This window comes from Rhinolophus hipposideros (assembly GCF_964194185.1).
Source record: "Rhinolophus hipposideros genome assembly, chromosome: 11".
Lineage (NCBI taxonomy): Eukaryota > Metazoa > Chordata > Mammalia > Chiroptera > Rhinolophidae > Rhinolophus > Rhinolophus hipposideros.
In genome coordinates, this window is record NC_138057.1 from 62,397,288 (window position 1) to 62,415,223 (window position 17,936).

General features: G+C 44.7%; 1 protein-coding gene across 8 annotated transcripts in view; it reads right to left on the minus strand.

Annotated features, from left to right (window-relative positions):
* Window positions 1–17,936, minus strand: part of PTPN3 (protein tyrosine phosphatase non-receptor type 3) — a 129,046-nt gene that overhangs the window by 23,679 nt on the left and 87,431 nt on the right. For all 8 annotated transcript variants that reach the window (XM_081065489.1, XM_081065490.1, XM_081065492.1 and 5 more), the window contains 8 exons: window positions 16,937–17,000; window positions 15,409–15,581; window positions 12,219–12,353; window positions 9,962–10,138; window positions 3,386–3,572; window positions 3,131–3,208; window positions 1,937–1,993; window positions 629–785 (listed from right to left, as the gene is read on the minus strand). In XM_081065489.1, the coding sequence (XP_080921615.1) occupies window positions 629–785; window positions 1,937–1,993; window positions 3,131–3,208; window positions 3,386–3,572; window positions 9,962–10,138; window positions 12,219–12,353; window positions 15,409–15,581; window positions 16,937–17,000 (1,028 nt within the window). The remainder of the gene's footprint in view (window positions 1–628; window positions 786–1,936; window positions 1,994–3,130; window positions 3,209–3,385; window positions 3,573–9,961; window positions 10,139–12,218; window positions 12,354–15,408; window positions 15,582–16,936; window positions 17,001–17,936) is intronic.

Sequence of the window (17,936 nt, forward strand, 5' to 3'; positions counted from 1 at the left end):
AAGGACTCTCGGCTCATCAGTTTGTAACAACAGTAACGGTATTCAATAGTAGCCACCCTTCAAACGCCTACCACGCATCAGGCAGCATTCTAGGTACTTTCCAGTATGAGTATCATTTAATCCTCACAAGAACCCCGTGAGGTAGGGGCTGTTTTATCCTCATTTTACATTAGAGGGAACTGAAACATAGACGGGCTAAGAAACTCCCTCAAGGTCCCTCAACTGGTAGGAGGTAGAGTGAGAACCATCGCAAGGGAGCCAGGCCCCTGCTCCCCTCGGCTTATTGACTTTCCAACAAAACCAAATGCACTGATCCTTCCACAAACGGCTGAAAATGCAATTGCCTGCAGGGCCAGGCAGCTACGAGGGATAGGGGCTCATGCCTTGTAGAAAGGGGGTGGTGGGTGCTGCCTACCTCCAGAGGACTGGCCGTGAGGGGCCGGGCCCTGTGTGGGGAGATCTTCCAACTTCTCAAGTGAGAAGTCAGACATTCAGGTTATGGCAAGTTCTCGATTTTCATATGGTGGCTACAAGCTCAACATTTTCAAAACCAATGCCAGGCCAGAGAAGACCCTGCTTTGCGCAGGCAGCATCCCTGGGGCTCCGCCCCCCCAAAGGTGCCTATTACCTTTCCTCCTGATCACCAGAGCCAGCTCCCGCGTGTGGGACTCCCGGCTGGCTTTGATGAACATCACCACTTGGTCATGCGTGTGTTCTGAGATGTCCCGGCCATTGATTAACACGATTTGATCCCCTTCGTTCAGCTTAGGAATGCAGGTGTCCGCCTGCGTGGAGGGAAAGCGAGTTTCTTCGGTTAGCACAGCACAGTCCTCAAGGGAAGAACGAGGATGCTCTCCGAGCCTCGACACTTGAGACCATGATCAAGTTCTCCTTTCTTCCTCGTCAGGTATTATCGTCATTATTTTTACATCCACTGCTATGACGACATGGCAGCTGGCTGGTTGTGGGATTTTAATGAAGTGGAACGTTAAGTTATGAAACACTCCAGAATAAGGCTAAGAAAATCACAGAAGCCATTTCTCTGGGGCAGCCAACCTTTACTTATTAACAGGCCGTTAATGACCGTGATGCTTCTGATCTTTCCTAGATGGGCTGTGAGAAAGTGATTTGTCAGCTGAAAGCGAGTATTTATTTATCTTTAGCCAACCTTCACTTATTAATGTAATGGAATGACCATGATGCTTCTGATCTTTTATTTCCTAGATGGGCTGTGCGAAAAATGATTTGTCAGCTAAAAGTGAGTATTTATTTATCTTGCAGTGCAGAAAGCCTTTGTAAGCATAATACCAAAGGCAGAAGCCATTATGGAGTGTAGCAATGCACTGAACAGTGTCAGAATAAAAGCCTCCTTATTTGAGAGGGGCCATGAGCAGAAAGAAAAAGGAAACTGCCAGCTGAAGGGCTGCTTACGAGTAAAACCCCCAAACTGGTACCTTCTCAGGAGACATTGTGACTCTTTGGTGCTCACTGCTTTAAAAAAGCAAATGATCTGCTGAGGGCGCGGGTGGGGATGGGATTGTGGAAAGGGGTACAGGGTCCATGTGCCCACTCAGAGTGGGAACAGGAAACTCAGTGCCTCAGTTTCTTTCCCTTGAGCAGTACTTCTACATTATAATGTGCACACAGACCACCCGGGGATCTTGTTAACAGTGCAGACTCAGGTTCAGCGGGTCTGGGCGGGGCCTGAGATCTGCATTGCTAATGAGCTCCCAGGTGCTGAGGAGAACACAGCTTCAGGGACCACCCTGAGCAGCCAGGTTCTGGAAAACATGGGCTCTGTTCTTTCTTTCCATCTATGTGCATGCATTTACACACCCTTTTTGCTGCTGGCAAAAGAGAAACAGGACACCAAAACAGAAATCTGTTAGATTTAGGGGAAAACAAATATGGGACATAATGGAACATGTTTACTTACAGGCGACTCTGGGTTTATCCTAGATACCACAAGAGGCATCTTTTGATCCACTCCTCCCTGTAAACATGTGAGATGAAAAACAAACAAACAAACAAAAACTTGAGTACTTCATAGCAACAAACACATGCAAGATCTCTGGCATAGGAGAGGGCTCCAATTTCACTTAATCCTGTTCTAATCCCAGGGAACGGAACCCTTTCACAATTACAAGGCTCCTGAGCCCACTGAGAATATTGGGCTAACGAGAGGACTGCTCAGAAGCCTCCCGTGGCCATCGGCACATTCCATGAACTGAAGACGCAGTCGGATGTGCAAGCTCCTTTCAAAAAGGCAACCATCTCCAGGAAAAGGAGTCCAAAATCATAGCCTCTGAGTGCTGTGGGAGAGCGAGTTTTCAGTGGAGAAGACAGAAGCCACAGAAAAGGTCGCACGCTACAATGGCTTTTGACCTCAGAGAGCAGGTCACGAGCAGGGCTGCTGGGGTACCGGAGAGGCATGTATGGTGGCCGCTATGGGGTGGGCAGCAGAGACCACCTGCCCTCACTGTGCTGTAGGGCGGAGGTTGGTCAACTGTTTCTATAAAGGACCTGTGAGTATATATGTTGGGCTTTGTGGGACAGAGGGCTCTGTTGCAATTGTCCAACTCTACCACCTACTGCTGAAGAAGCTAGAAACCATTTGTAAATGTATGGGTGTGGCTATGTTCCAAAAAAGCTTTATTTACAAAAACAGGTGGGATTTGGCCCCTAGGCCATAGTTTGTAGACCCTGCCTAGAGGCAGGCAGAGGAGGGTTATGGCTGCACAAACAACCCTGCCACTAGAACCACTGTTCTATCTTCTCAGTTCAGCAATGCTGAGGGGCTCTCTTCATAACCCCTCTTCAGGGGGAGATTTGCTTGACCACTGTATGCCTTCATCACTCTGAGTCCTAATATGCATTTATAAAATGGGTTTAAAAACACCAACTTCCCTGCTTAGAACTCAATAAGGTGATATAAGTAAGTGCAGAGCATCCGTCAAGCACAGAACAGGCACGTGGTGTGAGGAAGCTGCCACAGCCATACAATAAACCTCCCAATTCTGAGGCCTGAGCCGATTTCCTGAGGCAGCCTCAAGTATGCAGCACGTGTCCAATGGAAATGAAACTGTCATCTACAGAGCATAAAACTTTCTTATAAATACATACAGCATACCTTTAGATTAAATCCAAATTTTCCATCTTCATCTGGTGTAATACGGATCAAGATTAAGTAGCCATCACCATTATCATTCTGGAAAAGGTTGGAAAGTGGTCAGTTATGTTCCTTCCCTCTCCACTGGTTGGTGATATTTTCTTTTAGTCATAACTACTTAATTGCCCATGAGGTGCATATGCGTGGGGGAGCCTGGGTGGGTCACCTGGCTCGGTCACCTGGCTATTGCAGGGCGCAGGACCTGAGCGAGCTCACCTTGTCACAGTAGTACTGGCTGGAGTCCTCGGTGGAGCCCCCTTTGGTCACCCTGTGGAAGTCCTCCAACAACTGTTGATCGACGCCATCTGGGGAGCAGGAGCCTGGAGCATTTGAAGATGGAGACACAGAACCGGATGACTTCCGGGTCAGGCAGCTTGGTGCTGGATTATTTTCGGATAGACTCCTTCGTCATGAAGAAGGAGGAGATATTTTATTAACGGGATTAATATTTTATCAGAGTAAAAACACTACTGATTGTTGAGGCCTGGCATCCCACCGCTGACATGAATCCTTGGAACCTTAGAAGAGCTTCAAAGGTCAACCTCAGGGCTCCGGCACCCAGGGTTCACTGGCTGCCCTTGCCCCCAGCTGGCCTAAATATCACCACCTTTAGTTTTGGGGAAAAGGGGCAGGAGGGCAGAGAGGACTCGGGAGCTGCTGAAAACAGCTCTCTTCCCAGCTACATTAAAAGGGTGACAGGGAAATGTGCCAGCTACTACTCAAGGAAATGGGATTAATGTTGCATATTCAGGGCAATTTATACTATTCCCAGTTTGCATTATTTGCCTGTGCCCTCTATTAATTGCCCACACTGAGACTGTATGTTTTTTTCTTCTAATATAGGTCCTTACATATCTTAGAGAGGCACTGTCCAATGTTGTAATCACATGTGCCTATTTAAATTTACATAAATTCAGATTAGAAAGTTTTCAAATGTACCTGTCACATTCCAGAAATGGTTAGTAGCCAGCTGTAGCTAGTGGCTTCTGCACTGGACAGCACAGTTATAAAACATTTCTATCATCGCAGTAAGTTCTATTGGACAACGCTGTCTTAGAGAATTGAAATTATTAGAACTAAATAGGTCTCTGTGGTCATCTGGTCCAACTCCCATTTCACAGATGAGAAAACTGTGGTCAAGAGAAGCTGAGTGATTTGGCCACGATCACTCAGTTTCCCCCTCACTTAACAGACGGAAATCTGATGGACATGAGCCCCCGCACACCTCTTTCCTCTGCAGGCCAGGCCAAGTCTGCTCCAAAGGTAAGACCTGCGCTTCCCCAATCTCTAACCTCACAGAGCTACAGGGATCAACCATCTCAGCATCACTGTATAGGACACTCAACTTCTCTGCATCATGCACACCCACACGAGACCCTGTCCAGAGCTATAGGCCCAGCAAAAGATGCCTTAAAACGCCTACAGAATATGGGGGTTTCCTCATGTTTTCCAGACTCTACCAGATGAAGATATTCAGCAAAACAGACAAAAGACAATTGCTGCTGCCTCTTATTAATCTTTATTTCAAGCCCTTATCCATGGATTTTTCATTAAATTAGGGCTTCTCTGTTTCCTCGCAAGTTGAAATTTGCTTACTTTAAATGTAAAATCTGTATCATATTCATACAGAATGATTCACAACCCCCAATTTATTTGAATATAAAAATTCAGTGAACAGACCAGTGTACGAATATAGCTACCCTATTTCCCCGAAAATAATCAAATATATGGTGGTGGAAGGAGAACTGACTCTGGGTGGTAAACACACAATGGGATTTATAGATGACGTAATACAGAATTGTACACCTGAAATCTATGTAATTTCACTAACAATTGTCACCCCAATAAATAATAAAAAAAGAAAAGAAAATAAGACCTAGCTGGGCAATCAGCTCTAATGAGTCTTTTGGAGCAAAAATTAATATAAGACCCGGTATTATATTATGTTATATCACATCATATATCATTTATCATATCCTATCATATCTTATCATATATTACATTAATAAGACCCTGTATTATACTATACTATATTATACTATGTTAGACCTGGTATTATATCATGTTATGTCATGTTATGTTATATTATATTACATTATATTATATTAGACCCGGTCTTATATTATAGTAAAATAAAACTGGGTCTTATATTAATTTTTGCTCCAAAAGCCGCATTAGAGCTGATGGTCCGGCTCGGTCTTATTTCAGGGCAACACGGTAGGTGCAAGTGAAGAGTTTGACCTTAAGGTTTTCAAGTTGCTGGCTCAAGAAGGAGTGTTATGGATGGGAAGACATTTCAGAGACAGGATATTTTGGAATTTAAGCTGCATACTAATGGCAAGTTGTCAGACTAAAAATGATGAGACTTTTACTTAAAACAAAGCTAAAAAAAAAATTCCCCCAAGTAGGGCAACTTTGCCAAGTTTCAATGTTTACAAGAGCACCCCCTACTGGCGAAAGCGTAATTGCTTGGCAATTGCTAGACAAAATCAAGCCAAAAGGGGTTTAGCAAACGTTCTACGGGAGGACCTGAACTTGAATATGAAGAAGGTGCAAGTGGCATACACACTTCAAACATCTGGAAGACTCTGGAGGGTGATAGCAAAGGAAAAGGTGAAGGGCATGTAAATAAAACTCAGAAGATCAAGGTGACAAAGCAGAAGAGAACAGATTTTAGTAAAATTCTAATGTATTTTATATTCATTATACTTAATTTTTAATTTTTGAATGCATGGATTACATCATATCACGTTTTAAAGTATTTTCCTTTTTCAGTATAAAACATAATGGTCTATCCAAAAAAGCCCACAGAACTAACAAGAATATATTCAAAGTCATTATGTGCCCAATCCTATTTTCTAAGTAGGGGTAGAGAGGTCAGTTTTAGATCGCAATATATTAAACACATGACGATATTTTTTGGGCTGATCAGCTGTGTACAGACGTTCCCTGTAGGCGGCAGTAACGTTCCGCTCAGCGTGGAGGATGAACAGATGGTGAGGAGGACATCACCATCTGAATGACAAGAAGCAATGAGAAGGTGGCAGCTGGACGCAGCTCACGGACGCCACGGGTGGAAGAGGGCTTCCTCCCTCCTTGGGGCAGGGCATGAAGTGCTCATGAGTGAGAGCCCGAGGGGAGCTGTGGATAGAGCCAGGGTTCCATGGGATAACTGTGAAAGGAGTAGGATGAGCGAAGTAATAAGACAGTGTGGCTGGAGGACGCTAGTGATTGGGGAGAAGGGAGCAGAAGAGGCTTGTTTCTGAGACAGGAGGGGTCACTTGTCAGAGGAAGGGGGACTGTCACTGCCTTCCGGGAGCCAGAGCAGCTGGGGAGAGACAGACCACCCCTAGCGCCCTGGAGATAAAGGGACAGGGACAGGCTGACAGGCAGACCAACAGGTATTTGCCCTCGGGAAACAGATGCATCAGAACTATACATGGGACACGTTTCAGACACAAAATCCACGACAGAATTAACTTCTCTGAAGAAGGCAATGTTAAAGAAATTAAAAGTAGCAGGACTGAACGTGAAAAAAAGACTCCCATGTGATGCTTCCATCACCACTCTTTCCTAAGCCCTAGAAAATTACAAAGATCTTTACCCGCCACCCGCCTCAAACCTGTGAAATAGAGCGAAGCTGTGCTCCCACTGAGGGTTTCACAGCTCTGACCAGGCCACTGGCGAGGAGGCATTCACTATGGCAGTGTGACAGAATAGAAGCCATTTGCCAAAGTCCCTATAGACGCACAGAAATCATTGTTTTACAAAATTTTTAGTAACAGTGAAACACACATAAAACTTGTCATCTTAACCATTTTTAAGTGTAGTAGCGTTAAATGCGTTCACATTGTTATGTGCACAGAAGTTCTGAAATAAAAAGTGACAGCTGTCCTCTGTCCCGTGGAACAGGAAACTAAAGAAAGAGACAAGCAAACGGCACAGGCATTATGACAACACGAAGCCCACACACAAGGAGCGTCCTGGGACCCATCAAAACAACTGTGATAAAAAAAAAAAAATAGCCAAGTTCTCCACGTACAACCCACATCTGCCCTAAAACTTGTTTTTCTCTGGAGTCTGTTCTGCAAAGTCATTTTTCCTTTAGGGAATGTCCCCTCCAATTTGTCTGGGTGGTGGGGGTGGTTGGTTGTTTTTGCTTTTGTCATGAAGGAAACCTCCTTCTCTGCAGATTTTGGCCTTTGCTCTGAAGCAAGGAAAGGAGCACAGAATGGCTGGGAGAACCTTGAGAGGAACAGCCTACTTGGGCACAAAGCAAACTGCCAAGGATTCATAACTACAATCACAAACTTTGCTGTGCTGCTATAAATGCGGGTGACTCATCAGCTCAGATGATGTTCAGAGACCCTGAGCTTTGCCACTTTGGGTTTATAGCTGTAGTCTCCCCACTCTTTTCCTTCCTCTTTCTTCTTCTTGCTTAAATGGGTACAGAACATTGCACTTAATTCTTCTTTCTAAAAGGAACCCTCCTCGCTGCCTGCGATATTATTCATGTGATTTCTCTGACAGAATCCTTCTTTTTGCGTCTTGACACAAATCTGCTGTATAAAACATGTCAAGCGTTTCTTAAACATTTTGCAAATGCTCTCTGAAGCAACCACCACAGTACACCACAGTATTTTTTTTCTACCACGTACTGAGCTTTCCTTCATACCTTGGGCAATGGAGAGCCCCCAGACTCTCAGGCAGGCCCGCTGCTTCTGAAGACAAAGCAGAAGGCGGCTTTCCATCAACAAGAAGAGGTCCCCTACCTAACTGAGGTGGGGGGGGAGGGCTCTAATTATTCAACTGTTCATCCCACCTTCCAAGCACAGTCGCTCACTTGCCTTGGTGAGCTGCTAACTTGACTCTATGAGCTGCTAACTTGACTCCGGGAGCTTCTATTGCCAGCTAGTACACCTGGCAAAGCCACACAAGGAAGGATGCCTTGGAATCATCATTATTTGCTATTTTTAACACTTAGCTGCAAAATAAAAAGTGCCCCAGGATGACACAGGTCTCCTGGAGGAGTTTCAGAAAGAATCGATGTGCAGTGCGTAGGGGTGAGCAGGGCTGGAAATTACTTACATGAAACGGGGCTTGAGAAAGTGAATTTTAAATTTCATTTGGAGGAACTTAAATTCAAGCAGCCATTTGTGGCCAGTGGCTCCTGTATTGGACTGCGAAGATATTCCACAATTCCCTGAGGAGAATGCAAAGCACAGGAGGAACACCTGACGCCAGGCTGTGACTGGGCCTCCCCCAGCCCCTGGTCAGTCCTTAAACCCTGCCCTTTCACCAAAGCACCAGAGCCCCACTGCAGATTCAAACTGGTTCAAGTCATGCACACCTGCATTCGAGCCTTGTATTTCTAGAACTGCAAAGCCAGTGTCACACAAAGGAACTCATATCCTTCCACGGTAGCCTCGACAGGGCTGCAAGCTGGAGCAAGAGACAGTGATCATTTCAACAAAAGCATCATCCAAGCTCAGGTCACAAGAAAATAATGACCAGAGGGATTTTTTAACTAGAGGTGTTAAGAACACAGATATGCTGGAAACCACGTTTGCTGTGGTCAGGGACAGCAAGAGAGGAAGCAACCTCACACATAAGTGGGAAACAAGATTTGCAACTCACCTGTGAGGGCTCTGATCAGGATGCATTGAATGCTTGGAACCAGTAGCTAGAGTGGTAAAAACTTACAGCTTAACTGAAGCGCCTCCTTGCTAACCCTATGCTGTTGGCAGAGGCCTCATGTTATTTTGCACGTAGTATGGGATTTCACAGAAGGGTTACATAAGGACTATAGCTGACTTCCCAACAGTTGATCCATTCCTACTGTATTTTAGCTTAAACCGTCATTTTATTTCTTTATGATCTATGTCTTGACCACTTCAAGAAATGGTTTGAGATAGCTTACTCTAAAATGCATAGATATGCTAGAACTGTGAATTCATTAAAACAAGAGAAAAAAAAATAAGACCCATCAATAAGGCAAGGAAGAAAGAGGAAGGACAACAGAAACCTGGGCCAAGGAGAGCTAATTCAATGCAGTGTAACATGGAGTTCAAGCTTCCTGGAAATTAAGTCAAAGAGGGGACTGGTGAATTCGATATATCTTATTGAATAATAATAGGACTCAAACCAATATTTTAGGAGAGATTCACCCCTTCCCCCCGCTTTGAGATGTGAGAGGAGTTGGTCATATTCAAAAAAGGAAAGTGGGAGAGAAAGAATTTAATGCAAACTGTCCTTGACAAAAATTGAACAGAAAAATCTGAGATATTCTATGCATGTGTTTTTCTTCATACTATCTATTCATTAAAACCAAAAAGAAAACAAAAATGCTGAGGGCATACTGTGGTTCTGAGAAGGCTGTCTGTGGAGAGCTAAAAATAAGCATGTTTCTAGTGATCTGGAAACAGGCAGTGGTACAACTTGGCCAATCTAGAGAAATAATACAACGGTTAACATGTCTATATTTCTGGAATGTGGAAGGACTTACACTGGGCTTTGCTCACTAACTAGAGAGGAGACTATTTAAGAGAGCTAACAAGTACTTTGAGAACAGGAGGTCTTCTGAAGTGCAAACCCTAGACCTCAGGCACACAGCGTGTCTTCCTGTAGGAGAAGGGAGGGTGATGTCTCTTCTCGTCCCAGCAGAGCACTCTAGGGAGCTGGCTGCCGGCTTCAGCCCTTGACTCCTCTTAACCTGCCACCTGGGTCTGAGAAAATCCCTCCACAGCCCAAACAAGCAGATAAAAAAAAAAGCGAGTAACACAAGTTTCTTACTCTCGGTGTGGGCTTTGGTTCTGAGAAATCTCGGAATCGCTGTCTTTCGGGGGGAGGGAACCCTTGTAGGTGTAAAACACATCCTCGGTTTCGGTAATGTAGGTCATTTCGTTGGCGAGGTTATCCGCAGAAGAGTGCCGTGGCTTTCGGATTTCGTGCCGGAGCCGAGGACTTCTCCTGGGTAGAAAAAAGTGGAGCGTGAAGCGTTGAAAGCAAATTCTACTTAAAAACATTTATCGGGCATCAGCGATCTAACTTTGTGCCCTGACCTTTCTAAGGCCTTGGCTGAGGCTGATGGAAATTAAGAGCTGGTTAACCCATTACTACACCAGAACCCACCAGAAGCCACATGGGTCCCTGACAATCTCAGGCCAGAGGTACAGCCCCCCCACAGTAGGCTCAGCTTTATAAATAGGCAGATGAGATTGGTTTGTGCCCTTTGGGAAGGCATGGGGTGTTGATTTAAGGTAAGTCATTCTTCTGGAAGGACTCAAGCCCTCAATGCATAAATAAATAATAGGTCACTACTGACTGCTGATCAGACAATTTTTCTGATTCTTTTGAACAGCATAAATACAGGCTTTGGAAGCCAAGGTACGGGTTTTGGCAAAACTAAAAGCTTATTTCAACTACACCCCTTCCTGTGCATTTCACCTGATCCAAGAGGAAACGTCTGCTTTGTAAAAATGTATCCCGTCTGGGGCAGTGGCGGCATGTAACAGCATCCCCCTGTTCTGCCCCTAGCAGCCGTGGCTGTGTCACCGCAGACAAGTCCCATCTGCTCTGTGCGCCTCGGCTGTACCTACCTGTTCCTGAGAACGAAGCAGATGAGGCAATGTTCTCAGGATGCCGCGTGCAGCACCTGGGCACCGGCTCTTGCGGTGGGTGATTCCAGGCCGTTGAGCTTTCTAAGTTCTATTTTCCCTCAGTTTTCCCACCTTCCCCATGTTAGCCACTGCTCCTTGGGGCTGTCGGGGCCAGCACTATTCGCAATCCCCTGAGCCTGGATAATCAATAACACTGTGTCCAAAGTAGAGTAGAAAGGCTCGTGACTCCTCAGGAGAGGACCTATAAATAGCAATAAGAGCTTCCGGCCAAGGGTGTGGCAACATCAAACCCGCTGGCCTCCTGGATGCGGTCCTGGGCTCCTGCTCTGGGGCTCTGGCTTCGCTGCCGAAAGAGACTTTCAGACAAATTATGCTGCTACTTTGTAGCATAAGTTTACCACTTACGAATGTGGTGCCAAGAAACAAATCTACCCAGTCCTGTGAAGATTTCTAATGCTAAATACCATCACCACCCCTGCCCAGGGCACTTGGCTCCAGGGGGAGGTCCTTGCCCAGTGGCACTGCACCAGAGCTCCTTTTTTGCCTGTTATGTTTACAAGGTCCCTTTGTCCTAGCAGACCCCTGCTCGAAAATTTACAGGTTCACCTGTCTTTCATGAAATGAACAGAGAGCCATATTCTTCTTCCAGCGTGGAACTGGGGCGATTTCCGGCTTGGTTTCCCCCTTCTGCTGCTACTGTCTGGCTGTTCGGGAGGCATTTGCAAACATGGCCAGATGTCTTTGGGGAACGTTATAATAAATAATTCCACCTCATCCTGTGTTTATAGCTTACTAATGCACTTGTACATTAGGATTTCACGTGAGGCGCTTTTTATAATCCTTTTACAGATGGGGAGACTGAGACTAGGGAGGTAAAGAAACTTGTTAATTAACAGAAGAGCCAAAATCTGAGGCTGGGTCTTTCAGCTACAAACTACCACTTCTTTCCTTTTAGCCAAGTCCATCATCATAAAAGTTGGCATGCTGTTTCCCCATGTCTACTTGCTACTGTTGCTCAGGGACACACATCCTTACCTCAGTTATATCATGTATCTTTATTAGGTTTCCCCAAAGTTTATTTTGTGTGATGTTAACAGGAAACATGAGATTAAATACAGAGAAATGTGCCTCTATCACAGGACTTGTTGGGGCATTAATGTGCCATCTCATTCCAAGAGGGGCATTTCGGTAGGCTTCAGTTCTCAAATTTATTTAGACCAGGTAACTTTTAAAAGAACACCCCAGCATTAGACACAAAGGACGATGTTTAGCTAGACTGGTGCATCTCATGAAAACAGTTACTTCTGCAATAGCCAAACCTGCAAATGTAGACTCTGATTGTAGGCCATCTCTATTTAGGAATTTGTTGAACTTTTATTTTCAAAAGAGGTTAAGTGCTTACTAGTGGGTAGTACAAAAAAAGAACATACCAGTTGGGAGTAATGGGAGGGGACCGAGAAGGCAGACTCTTGGTTTCTAAATGCTCCACAGATAAGGATCTCCGCATGGCTGGGTTCCAGACCATCCCTCCAATCACCTTTTTGCAATACTGGTTATTTACAGACCTGAAAAACCAGATGCAGGTTCACTTTCTACACTAACATGTTCAACAAGAAAGAAATTACAGCATAAGTGAAGCAAACAGACTACACACACTCCCTCTTGGATGAATGGATAACGAACGCTTTGACGACCTCAGCCAAGGTTATGAGGAGTACAGGGGTACAAGCGATTCCTTTCTGTCCTAGCTTTTCCCGATGTTTTCTCTTTTGGTGAAGATGTTTTCTTGTCCTTACTACTGCAAGCTACCAAGTTGCTTCCAGAATATAACCAAGCCTTACCAGATGAGAAAGAATTTCAGGATAACAGAGAGATACAGTTCAAGTGAGCTAAAGGAATTCTCACCGGACTTACACTGACATGAGTACAAACATTAACCATCCTTCTAGGTGCTTCCCATCATCCTATCAGCAGAAGCTGTCCCTGTAAATCACTGATACCTCTTTGAGGGAAGTCCTGAGACTCTGTTTAGAATTTCAGGTCATGTTCTTTGTGCTACTCTGAAGGTTACTTCTGAAATTTTATTTGTACCTAGAGAACTTAAAGCTTAGCTATCTAGACCCCTTGGAGAATGAGACACTTGAGAAGATGGGAGTTTGAAACCAGTTTAGGGAAACTCAGTTCTGGCATTTCTAAATTTTAAACAATGTTTCAACGTCTTATTAAAACATGCTACACATTCCTTGCAGCCTGAAAACAACAACAACAACAACAACAAAAACAACAGAAGACAAACCAAATGAATACAAACACACAAGAAACACCTCCTAGGATAGCAATGTACTAATTTACAATGAGAAACACTGTTTGTACCCTGATCAAAATGCTGGCAGCACAGTTGCTAGGAGTATCTACATCAGAAACAAAATTACCATTGACTGAGAGCATGGCATCAGAAGGAGGGCAGCAAGCTAGATGATTCAAAGGTTTAATGTAGCAGTTCCCCAAAGTATGTGTCACAGGTTATTAATAGGTACTCTTGGAGGAAAAACAAAAGTGTTCCATTGTCCTATAAGCTTGCAAAACACTGAACACGTTTCTTTTATGTGGCATCTTTCAGGGGGCCTAATATATAGCTGCTTAGCTGTATTTCTAAGGCTTTGGCAAGTCACGGAAACTAAGCCTCAGTTTCTGCATCTATCAAATGGAGATAATGAGGGCTGAAATTTGCCAGTGTGCTGCAGCTGACATTTGTAGTAAAGAACTGCTGACCTGTGCCCCCTGAACCAGCCCCAACATCCCAAGTGACCCCCAGTGGCACATTAAAAGATGGCTGCAGTTTCTTTGAGTCTGGAATCTGGGCTGGCCTGTGACTGCTGTGACCCATAGTAGCTGTGCCAGTTCTGGGCTTAGTCTTTAATATAATCAGCCACTTCTGCCTTAGGCTCTTGGAGCCCTGAGCCTCTATAAGAAATCCAACTACCCTGCTGGAGAGTCTACACGAAGAGGCCCTGAGAACACAGAGATGGTGGGGGGTCCATGTGAGTCCAGCCTTCCAATCATTCTATCAAGGCACCAGGTTATGTGACAGAAGTCGTCTTGGACGCTCAGATCCGCCTAGCCACCAGATGCAGATCACTGAGAAGCCCAGTCTATACTACATAGAGCGGAAGAATTGTCTGGCTAAGGCCTTCCCGAGATCCTGATCCACAAAACCGTGAGCTATAAGGTGGTTATTGCTTTAAGCCACCAAAACAGGGGTAGCTCTTTCATGCTACAATGGATAACCAGACCTCCCCTCCCCTATGCCCCACGAAGGCTGCATTTTACAGATGAAGAAATTGAAGCAGCAAAGTAAATTAAAACTAAAGTGACACAGGTAGCATTTGAACTTGGGCTGCTCGGCAATAGTGTCCATGCTTTCAATTGCTCACTATGCCACCTGCCGGCTGGTCCAACCGAAGTAAACGCCACCTTCCAATAACCTGTACTCTTGACTTATTCCGTAGTAGAGCTATTAAATGTATATAATACTAGATAGTATTATAAGAGCAAAAAAATTTGAAACTATATTTGCTCTTGGTTTATCAGAAGCTGAGAGAGAGCATAATACCATAAATATTATCACTGATACTAATAGGAAACTTGTTACTTATTGAATCTAGAATGTTACTAAATGATTATCAACATAATAGGGAAGTCACTAGAACAGGCTGATAAAGTCCCACGTATCATATACTGTCTCACACAGAGACATTCTTTAGTCAAACAGCCACATCAACAATGCAAAATCACAAAAACAATATTCAAACCAACAAACGATTTAAAAACTGTAAGAATAATTGGATCCTTTCTGCTACAGCTTATACTTAGGGGGCAGTTTTGGAACACATGAACACACCACAACATAAATGGCAAGATTAGTTTATTTAGAGAATGAATTTGAATCTAACTTAAAAGGTGAAAATCTGTAAGTTAATTTTTTTTCACCGTATTACTCATTAAATATTTTGAAAATTATTCCTGTAGGTAATAGTACACACATGGGATTGTTTTAAGAATTAAATATAATTATGTGCATGGTACAAAGTAAGCCGTTAATAACTGTTAGCAGTAATTATTACTGTTATTTCGTGGTTGTTATAGATAGCATATCCCAAAGTCACTTGACTCTGGAAATCTGTATTTCTTTTCATTCATCCATTATTGCAGAGCATCTTAGGGAATTAATGTTCTGTGGGAGCAGCAGTCTTGGTGGCAACAGGCCAAGAAAGCCCATATGCCAGGCACTACGGTGACCCTGACTCATTGCCACATGCTTCCCTTATTGTGACCTGGTGTGGGAGCAGCTGCAATTCTGGCTGCTTGGGCGCTCTGAGGACAGCAGAGTTGAGAAAGCAGAAACAAGTGATGGGAATGTGAGTAGTCGCTGAGCATGTGCGGAAAGAGATACCATCGCCTCCAGGGACCTTTCAACCACAGTGCCCAGATCCTCCCGCAGCTCCGTGCAGGGCCCGGGACAACAGTGTCCCTTCCCCTGACTGAGGATGCCCAGTAGTACTCAGTGGTGACCCGACACATTTACATCTCAGTCTGGTGTGGAGACTAAGGGATACTCACTTTTTGGGGTTCCTAGAGCCCAGCGTCCAGTACTGAGACAGAACATTCTTTTCCTGAGGTAGTAGCTTCTTTGCCTGAAAGAATGTATGGTGCTCGACACAGGATTTCCACAAATTTTTGCAAGATCGGTAATTTAACATGTTGAAGGCCACAATATGTTCCCTGGATTCAGTCTGGGAGGAAAACACAGAGTAGAGATTTCATCTGCATAGATGTAGGAGAAAGGGCTTGGGGCGTTTTACTCCATGTCAGAGGCAATCAGGGAAGACGCAACAGACAGCAGAAAACCAGCTTCAGAATGCCTCAGGCCACCACTCAGTGTTACAGGAATGCTCAGGAGCAGGATTTGTTCACCGTCTTATTAACAGGGTAAGGTGACCACAGTGTACTCTTATCAGTATCTGTGGGCCTTCATGAACAGTTTCATTTCCAATGGGCTTACATTTCTAGGTTGGATACATTTGGAGTAACCAGATAAGGGCTGCCTGATACATTCCTTTGAAAATTTAGCTCTGGGAAATTCTCCCCGCTGGAGGGAGAATCTTTCACCTATCAGATAACAGAAATTCTGTAACACTTTGGATTTCTCTATTTGCTTTCCACAAAGCACAGTTAAATCTAGTGCTCATACAGAATAATCACTTTATTTGCTTTACCTTCAGCCTGCCTGCGTTTAGGTTTTCTGTTTTCATGTTAAATTACCATCTTGTGCATTTTGGGGCTATGCTGAATCTTGCATTGGGGGCTCAAGAGACCCAGATTTTAGTCCTTGTTTGTTCTGGGCTTTAGTGTTCTCATTTCTAAGTGTTCACTGCGGTGGGGAGCCATTTTAGGAAGGTACATAGTATCTTTGAAAAATTGGGACATGAACATGGTGGTGACAGTAAGTGAAAAATATGTGGCATAAAAAGACAGAGGATGGTATCGTGGAAAGAACAGCAACCGCTGATTTAAATTCCAGCTCCTCCACATAGAAGCTGTGGAAACCTCAGTTTCCTCACTGCTAAGTCCTTTTCCCCTCATGTGATAACCAAACAGAGTTATCTAGACAGCTTGGATCCGCTCAGGAGACCAACCGAAGGCCAGTGTGCATTCTAAACACATCAAAGGGAGAAACTGACCATGGTGACATTTACTGCTACTCTGCTCGGTGCCAGGTGCTTTGACCAGTGCTCTTTTATTTAATCCTCACGATTCCCTGAGAAGCGGGCGTTACTGCATTTCTATAAATAAGGTAACTCGGGCTCGGGGAGGTTAAGTAACCTGCCTCACTGGTAAGGGGAAGAGCCAGGACCTGGACCCACCATCTCTGACCTCCAAGCAAGTTACTTCTCCTACCAGCTAAGCAGGATGAGTTATACAGAGACCTGCTGGGTCCTCCAGGCTCCGACTTCCCTTTTCTCCCCACCGTATGCCACACTCTTCCCTCCCTGTTAATACATGTGGCAAACTGCCTTCACCCGCTGAAGGACTAAGAGCTGAAAAATGGCTAACATCAAGAGACAAAGCAAATGTAGATATAACTCACCTGTTTCTGTCGCTGATGTATAAAGAACTTTTTCCTTTTGAAAGAAATTTTTAGAATGTTCACCCTGAAAAAAAATAAAACACAGAAAAAGCACCTCAGCGATCAGCGGTGCTGTAGCTGACACCTCCCAATGTGTGTCCTCTATGCCTGGATCATGATGACCCGGGGTGCTCGGCTTCCTAGAGTTTATTTCAGTGTAGAAAGAATGGCGGCCCCATCGCCTCGGCCAAACACCAAGTAGCTGACTGAAGCCAAGTATCACAGAAGGGCCACTGGATTATGATGTAGCTTTTAAATAACAAGAACCATAGGCAACGCGCTCTCTTTCCTGGCAGCTGCTTTTGTGACACTGCAGCTCCGCGTGAGCTGGTGTGTACCTGGGGAAGACAGCTGAGGGCAGTGTGGAGCCGCAGAAAGAGGACAGACAGAGCAGCCTGACAGACCTGTATCCTCGTCCCAGCGCCTGTTACTTCACAGCTGTGGGTCAAGTAGCCTCTATTATTTGCATAACAACGCGATTACAGCCACCATTAACTGAGCATCTGTTATACACCAGGTTTCCTACTAAAAGCTTTACAAGCAGTCCCTCAGCGAAGCCTTGCAGCAGTCCTGAAAAGTACGCTTTATTATGCCCAGTTTTCAGATGAAGACACGGAGGCTCAGAGACACCACCTAAGCATTCAAGAGCATTCCACCAGGAATGCTTGGAGCCAGAATCTGAGCCTGCCTGTGCTGTGCTTTCCAGTGGTCCACTACAAAGTTTTCTGACCAGTGAGGACAGCACTGCCTTCCTCAGTGGAGCTGTCTTGTGAGGAGTCAAGTCTTGGGTCCCCAAAACTTTGAGACCAGAACTGAACACTTGGTAAAAGTTCAATTAATCACTAAGGAACTGCACTGAAAATACAGTTCCTGCCCAGAGAAAGTTCTCTAAATCCTGGCCAATGCACTGCTCAGGATTCCTTAACTCCAATTGCCTTGTGCCATTTTATCCACGTTTTCA